This window comes from Pteropus medius, unplaced genomic scaffold (assembly GCF_902729225.1).
Source record: "Pteropus medius unplaced genomic scaffold, Ma_sr-lr_union100, whole genome shotgun sequence".
Taxonomy (NCBI): Eukaryota; Metazoa; Chordata; class Mammalia; order Chiroptera; family Pteropodidae; genus Pteropus; species Pteropus medius.
The window spans coordinates 5,211,248-5,228,478 of record NW_024347791.1 but is presented as its reverse complement, the minus strand read 5'-3'; the positions used below and the strand labels follow the sequence as shown (position 1 = coordinate 5,228,478).

The following is a 17,231-nucleotide window of genomic DNA, read 5'->3' as shown; positions in this document are numbered from 1 at the left end:
GGATGTAAAGTGATGCAGTGACCCAGGATTTAGCTAGTCTAGGCTCTAGTCCCAGAGTCTGCTTTTAACTATTGATTTTGGACAAGTCACTTAATTTTTCTGGGACCAGAGTCTCGTCAGTGGTCAAAGGATGACTTGAATTAGAGTCAAAGATCCTTTTGATTTATAAAATCAGAATATTAGTGCTTAATTAAAATTACTAAAGTGCAATTTCCTAAGCCATTAATTCATGTGGTTTTGCATTTTTTTAAAAATCTTTTTAGAAGTATAGGGTTGGAGCCTAAAAACATAAGCCTATTTCTGTTAAACAGACCTTTCAAACACTGTGTAAGATCCTCTTTGAAAGAAACATCTCTACTCAGATACTTTATGCTTGTTAGTATCCTGTCAGGGAGTCCTTGCTCCAAAAATAAATATATGGTTACTCAAAAAGCACATAATATAGTGCTGGACACAGAGTAAGCACCCAAAAGCTGTTATGTTACAGCTCTCAGTTTGAGTCCCAGTTTGTGTTGCTTAACCCAACTGAGCCTGTTTTCTTATATATAAGTGGGAACAATACCTTGCTCAAGGATCCATTGTGATAGCGTATATTAAAATGTTTTGTAAACTGTTAAAAACAATTGCAAGATATTACTATTACCTAAAGGATGTAGCTTACCATACCATGACCTTACTAAAAAAATGTGCTTTTTCAAGTTATAGATTAAAATCTTTCTGACTTAGTTTAATTATGGACACAGCACCTACTCCAATCCCTGGCTCAACAAATATGCTCAAGAAATGTTTGCTGCATGAAAAATATAACCCACAGAAAGACCAAAAGCTCCATGAGCTCGGATTCCATATTTGTTTTTATCTCCAAATCCCCAGAGCCTAGCGCAGTATCTGACACATAAACTCAATAATTATTAGATGAACAAATTTTTGTCCCCTCTAATTCCTCTTCAACATAGCTCAACAGGCAGAGGCAGGCAGGGGAGGCATCAAAAATGATTTCTCGTAAAGGTTGCTTGGAATGAAAAACTGGGAATTAATACATCCACACTCTAACAAGTAGCTTGAGAGAGCAAAAAGAACAGAGATTGAGTTCAAATTCAGTTTCTAAATTCTGCAATTTTGGTAAATTAATCTCTCCAAAACTCAGTTTCCTCATCTTAAAGTGTGAATAGTATCTCACTCAGAGGATCAAGCACTGGTACGAAGGTCGATCAGAGCAGGGACTTCATTTTGGGCCCACTGTCTACATCGAACAAGGCGCAATGTCTCATATATGGTCTCACTTGATTCTCAGAGCACTTATAGGGTAGATGGTATCATCCTTCCCATTTTATAGATGAGAAAACCGAGGTTATCAAATGTTTGTTGACTAAATTTGTGAGAAATTGACAGAAGTAATATAGCTAAAGTAACAGAATGCCTGCACATAGTAAACTCAGGAAATGTGAGCGTCTCATCATTATCATCATTATCATCATCATCATCACCACTACTATTAGCAGCATATCAGTATTATTACATTTCTGGTGGTTGAAGAGCAGCCGCCTTTGGGGAAAGACCAGGATTCAAATCTCAAGTTCTCCATTTACTGGCTATATGACTTAGAACAAATTCCTTAACCTATTCGAGTTCCTTTGGTTCTACAAAAATCTCGGTGTCGTGAGAATTAGAGGCTATACGGAAACCACGAACAGTCTGGAGCTCAGGCAGCGCGCGATATATGACAGCGATTGTTATTAAGGAAGAAAATCGCCGAGTCCTCTTTCATCTAGTTAACATGCCTGTAATACATAACTCAATACATAACATGACCGCAAACAAGGAAGGAAAGAATTTCGGAGATCGAAACCGCTAAACGAGAAACGAAGGCATTAAACTAGTGCTTGACAGTTCCCACCAAAGTGTGCCAGTTTCCGCGACTATCAACCAGTATAACCAGCCAAGGCTCCAACAGGACAGTCAGCTCCGTAAGGAACAAAAAGGAGGCAGAGCCGTCGCTTTAACCCTCCCCCTAACGGTCTCCTGGCCGCTGGCCTCAGGGGCGGCCCGACTCCCGTTTCCGGCCCTCGCAGGACCACAGCTCCCAGCATGCCTTTGAAGGGAAGTCTTTCCCGCTGGATGACTACTAATCCCGGCATGCCATTCGGCACTCCAGCAAATTAGATGGAATAATAGGGTGACTCCATTGCACGCGGGGAACTGTAGTCCATTTAGCGAACTGTCTCTTAGAGGGGCGGGGCAGAAGCGGGTCGTTTTCGTCAGCTGAGAAGAATGATTCACAGAGGAGAGTCAGGAGAGAACAGTTCTGTCTGTGAAAGCCCACTTAAAAGGCTGGACTCTAATCCGAGGGAAGGAGAGGCAGGAGAGCAAGCAGGACCTTGGGTCTGACCCCGCCTCAGGCCGCTCGGCAAGCCTCTATCAAGTCCTGGGCCTTGCCGGGGGCGGCCGCGAGGCACCGGTTGCTGGGGGACCGGTGACGTCGCGGGGTGAAAGTTGAGGGGCGGTGACGTCGGGCCTGCCCGGGCGGAGGCTGGCGGGTTAGAGGCAGGAGGGAGGGAGGGAAGGAGGGAAGGAAGGAAGCTGAGAAGGAGCGAGCGAGCGGGGGCGCGAGGCGTTTACCTGGAGGCAGCGGCTTGGGCGCGCAGAGCGGCCGCGGCTCCCCCGCACCTGCGGCCATGGATGAGGAGCGCGCCCTCTACATCGTCCGGGCCGGCGAGGCGGGGGCTATCGAACGGGTCCTGAGGGATTACAGCGATAAGGTAAAGAGCCCTGGCCCCGGGCTAGGGGTATAGCACCCCCGGGCCGCCCTCCGGACTTGCACAGCTCATCTCTCCCCACCCCCCTCATTCCGGGGATGCGCACTGCTCTCCCCCGAAAACGTTTCCGGCTTGGGCATGCGTGTTTGTGCCCCCAGCCTTTCCGATCCATGCATCCTGCATCCCCCTGCCCCCACTTTGGCGCCCACTCCTCTGATTCCGGCCCAGCAGCTTGTCCTACGGTCCTCCTCCCAAACGCGCAAGTCACACCCCCGGAATCCGTAGGTGTTCGTGTGTGCTCTGTGCCCCAGTCTTGGATGCATAAATGCACTCGAGGCTTCCTCACCTGTATAGCATAAAAATACTTGCTTCTGTACACAAACACGGCCTGTGACATGCGTAAAATATATCAGCCACGGTGGCAATTCTTTATATACCTATAGCACTGTACAGTTTTCAAGGCGCGATGTCTCATATATGGTGTCACTTGATTCTCAGAGCACTTATAGGGTAGATGGTATCATCCTCCCCATTTTATAGGTGAGAAAACGGAGGCACTAAGAACTGAAATCATGCCAAGGTCATGGAAATACTATGTTATAAGTGGGGGGAGAATCTAAGTCCTAAAAATACCTATTATTTGTATCGCCTTAACAGCTTTCCCATCCGTTATCTCATTTAATCTTGACAACAGTCTTATGAGGTTTTATCTGTGTTTTGCAATTGAGAGTCTCAATTGGTTAAGTAACTTGCCCAAGGTCATACTTGTGAACTGGGATTCCAGCCTAGCTTTTCAAATCATTTATTGCTTTTTCCAATGTACAATTCTGCATTAAAAAGGTATCTTGTTTTAAATCCCAGCCACTTTTCTGAATCTCTCTTCTAGGACCGTTAGCTCTCCACTACTTTTTCTTCCAGGAATTTTACATGCTCACTTCAAAAGGCAGCACACCACACCTTTATTCTTCCATTTAGAAGACTGCTTTATAGAAATGACTGACTACTCCCTCTGTGAAAACACACCCAACACCAAGTCTCACCCTAGATATAACATGTTTCTTTCATTTGCTTCCATTCACAATTTCCCCTTCTGCGTTTGCTATGTACCTACCCCTGCACATTCTACACTTCGTATTATTGAACTGCTAGTATGCCATTTTTGCTCTGGGTGGATGGAGAAGATCCCAAAATAAGACACTTTCATTTCCGTTTAATCTTCCCAACAACCCCATGAGGAAAGTGGTGGTATTCTCTATTTTACAAATGATAAAATTTAGGATAATGTTGCCCAAGTCTATACAGCCATTCAGCGATGTGGCTGAGATTTGAATCTAGGCTGACTGCTGTTTCTACAAGACTACACTGCTTTCTTTGGGAAGATGCATGGATTCGATTCTGTTCATATCTTAGCCTCTTCTCTTTCTGATGTGCTTTACTCTTGCTTATCTGCCTAATTTAGGAGAAGTTCATTTGATGCATAGGTATACATATTGTGGAGATTATATTCATTTTACTTGATTTGTAACTGTTTTCCAAAAAAGATTTGAGGCACCTGCAAACTGATTTTCAAAAGAAAGAAATACAACAGAAACCTTGGCATTATGTTGAATCAAGTAGTATTTATTTAGCACTTGCTATATGCCAGATATCCAGCAATAAAGAGGAATTGAAGGGAGGAGGAAAAACCTCCAACTGACCCTTATCACCTTCAATATTTCTCCTTCCCTTCATGGCTAAACTAATTAGAACTCCAGATTTGCTTCCTCCAATTTATCTCTTCCTCTCCTTGATTTCCCTCTAGGTTGGTTTCCACTTTCCACTGCTGGCCAACTGCTGTCAGCTTGAGTTCTAGATATCTCCAGCTCCGCTTTCACAACGGGAATGTTTTTAAAGTTGTAATACCCAGTGTGCATTGTTTAAGATAGTATTCCTGAAGTGTTTGGGAATCTTCTCTAACACTTGGATGTTTTGGGCCAAACCTGAGAATGCTCTGACTTAATCCAAACCAAGTCTGTCGTCTCTATCAGAAAAGAGCTCTCATGTTTAATGCTGATTATAGTAAGGCCAGAGTACAGAGAAAATAGCTCAGTTTCTTGTTGGCTTTGGGGCTTTGCCCCTCAAAGCGAGAGAAACAGATGAATAGGAACGGAAAGTATGATCGCAATTGTCTGGCAATAAGAATGGGAAGGTGGAATAAAATCATAGAGTCTGAAACCCTGAAAAAGTAACTGGATACGGTGTACTTCATTTTTCTTATCTGGAAAAATTGATTTCAGAAATGTTCAGAGTAAGAGGTGATTATGGGGCACTGAGGAATCTAACCAAGAAGAGAAATGAATGATGTAGAGAGAGAAAGATTGGTTCATTGTTTGGGAGAGGAATTTCTTTGTGCTACCTTATTTCTCTAATAACGCCAGTCGTCGAAAGGAATAGTGGAAAGAAGGTAGAATTTGAAGTCAGATAAACATTGGTTCACATCTGTCATTTATTACTAGCTTCATGACTATGGTAAGTTATTTGAAGCTTGAGTCTCAGTTTCCTTATCTGCAAAATAGGACTAATATCACCTAAGTTATTCTGAGGCTTAAATTAACTGAAATATAATGCCAAACACTGAGCACAATGCACCTGGAGGCATTGACTCAGTGAGTTATATTCTAATGATCAAAGTACTCAAGAGGTCCCGTGACCAGAGCACGGGTGCTGGAGTCCGACTGCCTGGACTGCCTCAGTTTGCCCTCCATGTGTCCTAGTATGAGTTACTTGACTTTGCTGTGTCTCAGTTTCCTCATCTGCGAAACGGGTAATAATGGTACCTACATCGTAGGTTTGTTGTCAGAATCAAAGGAGTTGTATGTGTAAAACACTTAGAATAGTGCCCAGCACTGAGGAAGAACCCATCTGTTTTTGAACAAAAAAAGTGGGAATTAAACATGTACCACTGAATTGACATAGCCTGATTTAAAAAAAAAAAAAATGGATTATACTCCATTCTTTCTCTTTTTCCTTGACGTCTGCACTTTCTGATGGGTAGCAAAATACCTCGTACCACATTTAGAGCAACAGTTAACCTGTCTGGCTCCAGGTAGCAACATTTAATTTCTGCTGAATGTTCCAGAGACTAATTTCCCAGCTTTCTTGCTGTATTCACTGATCCTTGTTATCTTGGGGAGAAGGAAGAACTATTTATCCCAGAAAAAAACAAAACTTGTCTGTTTCTCAAGGACATAATGCAGGTTGACTCAGCATAGGAAAATATTAAAAAGGAGAGGAAGAGTGGTTCTTTTTCACTCTTCCCAGTTCACCCGTTAACATAGATCGAGTGCCTGCTATGTACTCTGTATTATCCTAACGGCTTTCACATGTCATCACATATAATTCTCTTATATTAAAACTTATGAGAGAGATGGAAGTATTCTCCTTTTGGGGGATTAGGAAATTGAGATTCAGAAAGACAAATGACTATCTCCGGGCTCAAGAGCACATAGCTAGAAGTGGCAGACCTAGTCTTCAGATTCCATATCCAGGGCTCTTTGCAAGGCCACGTTGCCTTCACCCCATCACTTCTGTGTTTCTGAGCACAGAAGAGAAAGGTGTTTCAGCACCAATACACTACTTCCTTTGACTCCTGTTGGACCCTAATCACCTCCACTCTGGTTATAGAATGAGCTATTGATTATGGCAAGTATCATTCTAGTCTAGGCTGTCCAAGCTCCTTCTCCTTTAGGGCCTGTTCTGATAACAGATTTGGTAGAGAGATTGGTTGCCATCATTATGATTATCAACGACAAACTGATCAAGGGCCCCATGGTGCACAGTAGTATCACAGTTACCTGAATCGTGGATATTTAGACTAGAAAGAACCTCAGAGATAATTGGGTCCAACCCCCTCAGTTAATAGGTGAAGAAACTGAGGCCTAGAGTCATCAACTATGATGATAACCAGAGAGATGGCCACCTAAGCATATGCTACCCATAGCAAGCTCCAGCAGGATTCCATGTTGGAAGGATGGCAAGTTTATGGCCAAATGAAAGGTAAACGTTATTTAAGATACAAGTAGGTAGGTCTCCAAGAATAGTCCTCATGAGAGAGGAAAACCACACTGATAGCAATGAGGTCTTCATTTATGTGCTAGAAGAACCTGATTGATAGGAACCTGATATTGAGATAATTCTATAAATATAGCCTCCACATTTGAGTAGGATATATAAATACCCCATGCCATGTAAGAGGACTTTTTGCTTTCCACATTGAGTTCTGACTCTGAGGTTATTTCACAGATTTTTGCAGTGGAGCATTTTTAATGATCTGTTCCTTTGTTATACCATGTTCTTATTTCCAAATTAGGTTATATAATTTCAGTTCCTGACGTTTAGTTCTAGAAGTAATCTATTCGTGAAACATAGCCCAACACACACACACACACAGGTAATTACTTGGTATTAGTACCATTTGATTATCTTTGGAAATCTATGAAATAACTCCTAGTTCTCTAATAGTTCAGTATTTGGCCACATCATAGGCCATGTAATAATAATAATAGTGACCACTTATTGAACACCTGCTGTGCGCAAAGGTGCTGTACATAAAGATAAGGAAACACTGACGGGTAGTAAAGTCGAGTAACTTGACAAAGGTCACGCTTTTGTTAAGTAGCAGGACTGGACTCAAACCCAGTGATGTCTGAATCCTGACCCTGATCTATTTAGAGCCTATTCATAGGATATAAAACCTACAGAGGGGAGTCCTAATGAGTTATATGTCACTGAGCTGTTCCTACCTTACTTGGTCTCTAAATTTAATAGTGGTTTTACTCTTTAGTTTATATTTGACTTGTTGCTCCTGTTTGTCTGAGAATTAAGCATATGAAGAAGGTGAGGTAGTTGACTCTTGGTTAATAGTTCTAGAAAGGCATTTATAGCCAGAAATGCTAGTTCTCCTTCCCCTTTCAACCTTAGAAAGGGGGATGAATAAGGGTTAAAGGTTAAAGGGTGAAAGAAGTTAGCCATGGAGAAGCTAAGATCCTTGGAGCCAAGCAGTCTTAGCGGTCTGAGCTGGCTAGATTGACACATTCGAAATTCAACTTGTATTGCCTCACATACTGGTATATTTTCTAATTAATCCCTCATGCTAGTTAGACAAGGCTTCCGAAAGCTTTTCTTCCTTTCTTTCCTCTCTCTCTCTCTGTCTCTCTCTCTTTCTTCCATGTTTTAGTTTTATGGCAGGATCAGCCTTGCATTTAAAAAACAACAGAAAACTGGAAACTAATAATAAAATAAAATAAAATGCAAAAAAGAAAACCCAGAAAATAAATGTTGATGAGGATGTGAAAAGGAAAAGTAACAGAAAAATTAGTCCTTGGTGCTAGTCTAAATTATCACCTTAAAAGATTAATTTTAAGCAGAAACAGTTTAAAAGATATTTTTATAACTTAATGAGAGTCTTTCCAAGATTTCTGTTGCCTTACCATAAATGCCAAAAAATTTAGAAGAACCATTATATTGGCAACTAGGTACATTTATTCCAGATAATTTATGGAATTCACATAAAATGGTAAAAAATAAGCTTTGTTGGTTTCTAAGTGCAATTATTTATTCTCATTTGCATTAGACTTTTACTAAGCTTCAGTTTACAAGGTTAGCCTGATGTCTGATGCTTCTTTATCTTTTATCTAATACTGTTTTTACTAAACCTCAGATCTATAAATTCTCAAGTTATAGCCTTCAGATTTACAACTTGTTCTTTCTTTTCTTGTTCATTCATTCATTCACTTATTTTTTATTTTTTTAATTTCCTTTTTAATTATAAAAATAATTTTCCAGCAATGAGTTTTTTCAGAGAAATTACCAGAATTTCTACCTCCCCCATATAGTTGCTTTTTATTTGCATTTTAATGCTCAAGACTTTGAATGCATCCCTATATTTAGGTAGGTACTTTGATCATAGACATGGACATATAATTTGATGTTTTACTCTTTCCATTTGATGCCATCGTAATTTTCCATGTAAAGAGCTTTTTAACCATTTTTTATTTTTCATTGTAATGTAATATTCTGTCAGGTGGATGCCCAGCAATTTATTTCATCAGTCTCCTGTTGTTGGATATTCAGATGTCTCTTTTCTTCTTCTATATTAGAGAACAGTGCAGCAAATATGCTTACATATATAATTTGTCTCTCCTCTGGATGATTTCATTAGGATAAATTACTAGAAATAGAAGTTCTGGGTCAAAGCATGTGAATATTTTTATGGTTTCCCTTATATGTTGCTAAATTACTTTCCCTTTTAAAGTTTGTCTCAGTTTATACTGCTGCCAGCAATATCATCCTTGGATTATTGATGCTCATATCTCAGAGAGCTTTATGTCCTCAGCCTTACTCTCCATTAATCTAGTCTATAAGCTACTGCCCAAAATACTCTTCCAGAATGCTCTACTTAGTCACATTCCCCTCAGAGTCTTCCCCTGGTTTCCTGTCACCCATCTGCCAGCTCAGGTATAAATTTTAAAATCCAAGCCCTTATCACCTGACATCATCCATTTTCATTGTTGTCCAAGCCATATGTGAAGCAGTCTCTCTTAGGCTTCCTCAAACGGCCCTTCTCTCATACCTCTAAGTCTTCCTTCTGACCATTTCTTAGATTCAGAACTACTGCTTGGTCAATGTTTCTTCATCTCATTTAATTTCAAAAATTGCTTCTTTTACAAAGCCTTCAATGCAGAACTACCTGTAATGATGATATCTTTAGTACTTCATGTGCTCAACTCCTGATGGGTTGCCAATAAATGTTTGTTAGTGTGGCCAGTGAGAGAAATACAAAGGAAAGGTGGAGATTTTTTTTTTTTTAAAGAAAGCTTAGGATTCATAAGAGTACTTGGTTCTCCTGAATAAAACTTGGGAGGAGAATGTTGTGCTTTATTTTTTGTGTACCATCACTCTTTCTCTGACAGTGGACAAGTCAACTTACTCCATCACCTGTTACAGCTACAGAGTGGAAAATATAGTGTTGCCAGTCATTTTAGGAGAGTCATGATAGTCTCTTCCAGTTATTTTTTCTTCAATATCATTGGCACCACCATCATTATAACCCTAATATTTACTGATTGTTTATTATATTCCAGGCACTGAGATGGTACATTATATATCTTAGTTGTTTTAACCCTAACAGTAGTTCTGTGAACTAGGTGCTCCCTCTCTTCACATAAGAAATCTAGTTATGGAGAATTTGTTACTTGTTCAACTGACTAGTAAGTGATGGATCCATGATTTAAACCCTCGTTCTTACAGAATATTTTCCTGAAATACTAGTCTATCAAATCACTTCCCTATCTACAATTCTCTGATGATTTCTTATTGAATATATAAAACAGAAAGTACAAATGCCTCAGCAGCATTGGAAGGCCCTTCCAAGTCTCTTTCCAATCTACTTTTCCATCGTCTTTTTTCACTCTTCTCCTCCCATCCCTTAACATCCCCTAAGATAGAGCTGCTTATTTCATAAATACATCATACTGTTTCACACATCTGAGCCTTTCTGTTTCTATAACGCTTTCATTTGCCTCTTGGAAAACTATTCCTCTCTCAAAGTCCAGTTCAAATTCTCTGTACTGCATGCAAAGCATTCCAGATTTCTCTGGGCAGAGTTAGTGACTTGGTACTCTGTGCTCCTTGGTATGTATTTCTGCTGTAGACATTTCATACTAAAAATTATTTGTTCATATGCCTATCTCTTTAATACTAATAGTGAGATATGATATGAGAAGGCAACATTTTTTATGGAGACATTATATAAACATAGCCAAAATTAAAAATCTGTGTATTTAAAATGACATTATATAAACATAGCCAAAATTAAAAATCTGTGTATTTAAAATGACATTGTTTCCCTTTTTTCCCCCCTCAGCATAGGGCTACTTTCAAATTTGAACCAACAGATGAAGATAAAAGAAAGGTAAGACTTGGTGTTACTGTGTACGTGTGTGCGTATATGTGTTTCATTCATGGACTTTCCAAACAGTGGAGTTGTTTTTATCTGATGGTTATTTAGTTTTCGGTTTCCCTTCAGCTTGTTTTTTAGGAACTCTAAAGAATAAAGACATGTGCTAGGTTTAGTATGAATTACACACAACACCCTTCTGCTTCATCTCCACTGGACCATTACACTTGGATAAATCAAGGCAATGAGAACGGTTCAGAGGGGACTCTCTCCCTATATCTTCTCACTGTCAGAGATCATCTTCATTTGAAAGCAGGACTGCAGGCTGCCCACAGTGCTTTGCTAATATTGTGAAACTTGGCTTTGGAATAAGTTTTGGGAAAGCAGCTGTTAATGCTGCTGCCCCTTAGCCACATGTCCTTCCCTATGCTGACAGTTTTGTTGTCAACAATTGTCTAGGTCACTGACTTCATGGGCATAGAGGAAAATGGAGTCAAGAGACTCACCAATAGAGGAGTTTTAAAGAGGGTGCATCAGAGATATGATCTTTCAATGTTGTGTTTGCCTCTTGGGTTGCCTATGGTTGCTTTACTTAGTTGATTAGAGCATGCTGCTAACGGAGAAGCTCACCAGTTTTGTCTGTGTGTTGAGCCCCATTTATCTATCCCTGGCCTCAAATGCCAAGACCAGGTAAGAAAGCATGACTGAATTAGTGTAAACCTATCACTGCTGCTGGAAAAATAGCTTTAAAAACATCTAGTGCTTTCCTAGTAGTGGTTTGATAATACCTTGAAATCATCCTTCTGTTCACGTCCACACCAACATCTAATGTCTACATTCCGCTTACTTTACCTTGTGCTTTTTTTCATTCCACTCTCTCCTTAACCCCTGCCCTAATTCAGGCCTCCATCTGGATTACTTCACCAGTTTCCTAACTGTTCTTTCTTTTTCCAGTTATATGCCCTTCCAGTCCCTTGTCCATGAATCTAGAACAACAATCTAACCACGTCACTCCCAGCCTTTAAAACCCTTGGGTGACTTTTTTTGGCCTGTAAGATTCAAACTTCTTAACATGACATCCTAGATGCTTAGTGACCTGATCTCTGCTTATTTATGCAGCTCTTCTCTCCCTTATATTTTATCCTCTAGCGATATGAAATGTTTCCGGTTACATACACATATACATCTCTTCTGTTTCTTATTTTCTACCTTTGCTTATATTGTTTTCTATTTAGAATGCCTTTTTCTTCTTGTATACATCTTCCTCTTTTCAACGGGTTAATCCTACTCAGCTCCAGGATTATCTCCTTCAAGAAGCTTCCTTTAGTATTCCTGTTAGGGTAAATTAGCCCTTTTCAATATTCCCATAAAGTTCTATGTAAATCTCTAACTCTATGCTTATACATTGTCTCTTAATTATATATCTGTGGCTCTCGTCGTGAGACCCTGCAAACTCCCTAATGACAGATAATGTTATTGATGTCCTCCACATCTAGAGTGCCCAGCACATAAAGAACACTGAAAAAGTATCTATTGAATGAGTGACATAGAGTATCAACTTTGGAGGTTAAAGATTTAACTCTGATTTTCTTTTGGATTTTAGCAGCGTAAACAAGACTAGACTACTTTTTAGAGCAGGGGTTCCAACCAGAGATGTGCATTTGGGGGAGCTTTTTTAAGATAGGCCTGCTCAGGCCTAACCTCTAGTCTACTGAGTCAGAATTTAGGGGGTGGGATCCAAGAATGTGTATTTTTATAAATAGCCTTCAGGAAACAAGCACACATTTGGTGGGAGTGCAAAATAGCACAATTCCTGTGGAGCAGAAACTGGCAGTATCTACCAAAATTATAGATGCATTTTGTCCTTTGACCAAGCATTGTCACTTTTAGAAATCTTTTGTGGATAGATTGAACCCAAGTAAAGAAAGTTATTTGCTGAAGCATTGTACTTGATAGCAAAGATTGGAAACAACCAAGTGTCCAGCAAGTAGGGGGTATTTGAAGAAAATAGGGGACATCTGCATAATAGAATACTATGATGTGGTGAAGGGAGAGGGACAGACCATTATGTGCTAATGAGAGAGAGAAAAAAAAGCATGGTGTTAACAAGAGCATATTTTTGACATACCCTTGCTAGGTATTCAGGCTAGGAAGGCAGCTGCTATTTGTTTAGTTGGGAGAATCCATGGTACTTCTGTAGATTCATGGTGCCTTGAGAATCTAACACTAGAATTTTAGTAGTACTTTTACTGGTCAAATTAAATACATGAAGACAGATTCCCTCACTCCATATAAGTTTCAGTTGAGGGAGAAGATTTTCCCACACAGTTATTAATAAAGCATGTGTATTTCCTATATGTTAGTTGCAAAATCTAACGTTTTTAAAGTATTGTCTTTGCCTTTTAGATCGTCAGAGACAGTAACTACTGTACTGGTGTTATTTTCAGTTATAATGTGCAGATTTCTGTTTCCTGAGGGTTCTGCTACAAACAAATGTCATTAGGGACCTAGCTAGGTAATCTTCATTAATGGAAAAACAATGGCAAACAAAACCATTTCAGTCTCCAGGGGTTAAAACCATTAGTGACTCTTTCATGCCTAAGGCTTTAAAAAGGCTTTGAAATCAAAACTATTGGACTACTCTAAAGGATCTACATCCTGACAGTTTCTTTAAGTTCTCGATGTAGAGAAACATGGAATAGTAGACATATCTCTGCATTAAACTTAGTTTGAAAATAAGAGGAACTCAAATTACTGTCTTAATTTGTTCTGCTACCCTAGTTCTCTTTTTCTCTTTCCTAAACATGTCTCTGGAGCCTTCTTTCAGTAGCTCCTTGGTAACTACAGCACCCCTTTCTATAAACTAAAGGTAAAAACACACCTTTCTTATGTAAAATCTTTGTGACAACTTAGAAGTAAATGTAAGGAAACAAAGCCTTTCAAAAAATAAAAATTATACTGAGCTTTTTAGGAAATGGTTACAAATTAATGATCCTTAGACCTAATTCCTAATACTTATGTAGTGTTTTGCATTTTTTCAAAGATTTGCTTTGCAACAGTAATAACTAATACTGTAAGTATGGCGAGAATGCCACTATCCCTATTTTATTGATAAGAAAACTGAGGATCACATTAATGACAACTTGCTAATACTCATATAACTAGTAAGTGCTGGAGCCTCAGAGAACATTTTCAGACTATTATGTGCAGCTCCTTCACTGCTCCCACTCATTACCACTTGAGGTATATTTCAGAAGGTTTGAAATTATGACTCAGTACCTTGTTTTATCTCGTTTCATACCTCGAGACACCATTTAGGCAACTAGTCTTAAAATGGAAGATAGCGAAGGGAAGTACCAACAAGGAGTGCTTAAATCTTTCCAGATAAAGTCATGTCAGATACAACTGCTAATGTTTGTACATATATGCAAATAGTTTTAGGTACATGTGGATCATTGTAGATTCGGATTTAGGCACCTGTGCTTATTGAAGCATTCGATTTACATCCTCTATCTAAATTGGTAGGCTATGATTATCTACCAGCACATAAACAAATATATCATGCAAATATATAGGGTGGGAGGAGGTATGATGAATAATCTGAAAATTTACATCTTGAAATGAAAGCTCTTATATTGGTTTCTAAAACACAACTGATCTGAAGACCAAGTACTTCATAACTGCAATTAATTTTGAAAAATAAATGTCATAAAATGAGCAAAGGAATTGTAGCTCTTTCACCTGTAAGATAAGAATACAATTACATCAAATGTGGAGGACTTCAGTTACTGTCTGAGATAAATCTTTATGTATGGCCATTTTTCTCAAAAGAATGAAGTTAAAAATAGCCCAATTTCAAGCATGTATTTTATTACCTTCAAATTCACATAGATAATCCCATATTTCTATGAAGGCAGAGGATAATTGCTAAGTCGAGAATTCTTTGAGGATAACAACTCTCACTTCTCTTTGTATTTTCATCTCCCAGCACTGCATATGGCACAAAATAGGCAACTACAATAAACACCTGTTGAATGAAGGTAACTTAGTGAGTGGAGGCTAGAATTCCTGTGACTTGAACATATCGTTTGGTGTTGACTTTAAAATTCTCTTAACTATATAGCAGAATCAAGCACATCTCATGTTTACTGAAAAAGCAGGACGCAGAAGTATTCATACAGTATGATCACAATCATGTAAAGCTAATAAAAACTGTACTAAGACAAATAACTACAAAGAAATTCACTAAATGGTGAAATTCAGATTCAATAAATCTGAATTTATTGCTGTGAGTGGTAATTTTCTTTCTGTATTTTAAACTTTTATAGTAGACGATAATGATAAAGGATATAATAATTATATAATATATAACATACATGTTACATATTCTTATAATAGTGTGATTGGAGGTATTATAAGCAAAGACCAATACTTTTTTTAAAATTATTTTCTCTAAAATCGAAACTTCTCGATTATCTTACATATTCCTTTTGGAGGAACATAAAAGGATATTTTTAGATTTAGAAATAGTATTACCTGTGGAGCCAGTTTATGGAGTGAAATTATATGAACACAAAGTTCCATTCAACCATTTGAAATATTTCTTTTTTTAAACTTTTTCCCCAGACTTGGCATTTTAGTAGATCTCTATAGTCCACAAATGTTTTTCAGTAATTGCTGTATGCCAGGTCCTGTGTTAGGTTTTATTTCCTAATTGGCTATTTGCCTATGGTGTTTGGTTTGGCACTTTCTCAGCTACAGGTGCATATGGAGGATTGCCATCGTGGACTGTAGAAAATGAATGGGTAAATTTTCATATTAAATTTCCCCAAGGAAAATGTGACAGCATAGAAATGTCAATCTTACACTGTGGAGCCATGCTTAGGAATAACTTGAGGCATGGATGTTTGTTCTAAAGGCCCTTTCACTTATTTTAGTAATTTGAAAAATTGTTAAATGCCAATTTTCAATAAAACAAATGAGCTTCGTATGCCTTGCAAATTTGATTCAAATTTTATTTGATGTTTTTACATTAGGGAATACTTTGATACATGGCGCAACTATAGTTCTCATTTAGAAACCAGTAACTTTAAAGATAATCATTTTTAATATCTTGATCTCTTACACATACACACTCACTCACTCACTCACTCACTCACTCCCAAAAGCATTCTATACCTTTTACTTTTTAAAGTTCCCATCCAGCTGGGATCTGGCATAAATCCTGACTAGAAAGGCTGAACTGTATCAAAGGCCAGGATGAATGCCTCACAGTAGTTCAAAATAAAACAATTTAAACTTCATTTCAGACTCCATTTTAAGGTATTGAAGGACTAAATGTAGGGAGAAAGAACAGAATAGCTCTTCCGACTTAGTAAGCCATACATGTGATAGCCCATACATGATCTTTGGATCACTTTTTGGATTTCTGTGTGGAAATGACAAGAATAGTTTTCCTGCTTTGTACTTTAGAGTTTCAGATCCATTTACTCATACAAAAAAATTGGTCAAGAACTTCCACTTCCAGCCATGACAGTGTGAGGAGCTCTATGGATCTGCTCTCCAGTGAAACTGGTGAAAATTATTTAAAAAAAAAAACAAAAACATTTAAAGTCTCTGGAAGTGGTCTTAAGAGCATATAGTCAATGAAGAAAAACTTATTTAAGAAAATCTACTGAAACTCAGTAAGAAAAGTGAAAGTCTGTAGTATTTGAACTAAGAACTGCTTCCTCCCTCCCTCTCAGCTGGGAGAGATGGAAACCCTTGTCCAAACTAATACAGAAATTAATGCAGCAGATAACACAGAGCTCCCTTCTCCATCAGCTCAGAGTGGGAGGGCTTTCTTCCCTGAAGAGACTGGGGGTAGCCTTAGCATTCTTTATCCTGCCTCAGCTAATCTGCCTCTGTTGCTGAGACTAAATTCTGAGTGAGTGCAGCTGAGAGGAGCGGTCTCCTTCCCTTTATCCAGCTCCCCACTCATGGGACAGAGGCTCTACCTTGGGTGTGTTACCATTGAGAATAATGGGGCACCAGTTGCCCTTGTCCCTTGCTGGTGGGACACAGGTTCCACCCTGGGAGAAACAAGCTGAGGAGATCTGGGGCTGCTGCTCCCCCACCCGCTCCGATTGTTCTCTCAAAGGGGGTTACTCAATGAGAAGTATGCCATAGTCTCTGCCTCCAGCATCAGAACCAGGGTTCCAAAACTTTCCCCAGAGAAGCAGACAGACCTTATAATACAGCTCTGAATCTCTCCCCAAAGGAACCAACTTTATTGGCAACAGTGTGAAGTTCATCACTTGAGGGTGCAGGTCGTGGTAAAAGGCAGTTGGAAAGAGATTGACAGATTCATTGGAGATACAGGTAATCAAAAGGCTGGCTAGTTTGCTAGAGAGAAAGGGCGAAAGAGATAGCTTGGAGGAACCGTCTTGTGGTTAGAACAAATCTTAAATACTGATCTCAGGAACTATCCCCTCATAGGAACCCTAATAGACTTTCAGTTTGTGGAGCTATTTATGCCCCAGGATATTGTTGAAGACAGT

At 39.0% G+C, this 17,231-nt stretch overlaps 1 protein-coding gene across 10 annotated transcripts in view; it reads left to right on the top strand.

The window, feature by feature from the left end:
• The first annotated feature begins 2,197 nt into the window (after positions 1–2,197).
• RIC8B (RIC8 guanine nucleotide exchange factor B) overlaps positions 2,198–17,231 on the top strand; it is a 90,115-nt gene continuing 75,081 nt past the window's right edge. For 4 of the 10 annotated variants that reach the window (XR_005656123.1, XR_005656122.1, XR_005656121.1 and 1 more), the window contains exons 1-2: positions 2,198–2,759; positions 10,660–10,707. Coding sequence is in view for 3 of the 10 variants with exons in the window: in XM_039877871.1 (XP_039733805.1) it covers positions 2,676–2,759; positions 10,660–10,707 (132 nt within the window). In the remaining 7 variants the exon portion in view is untranslated. The remainder of the gene's footprint in view (positions 2,760–10,659; positions 10,708–17,231) is intronic. The other 6 variants (XR_005656126.1, XM_039877871.1, XM_039877872.1 and 3 more) reach the window with 3 other exon arrangements.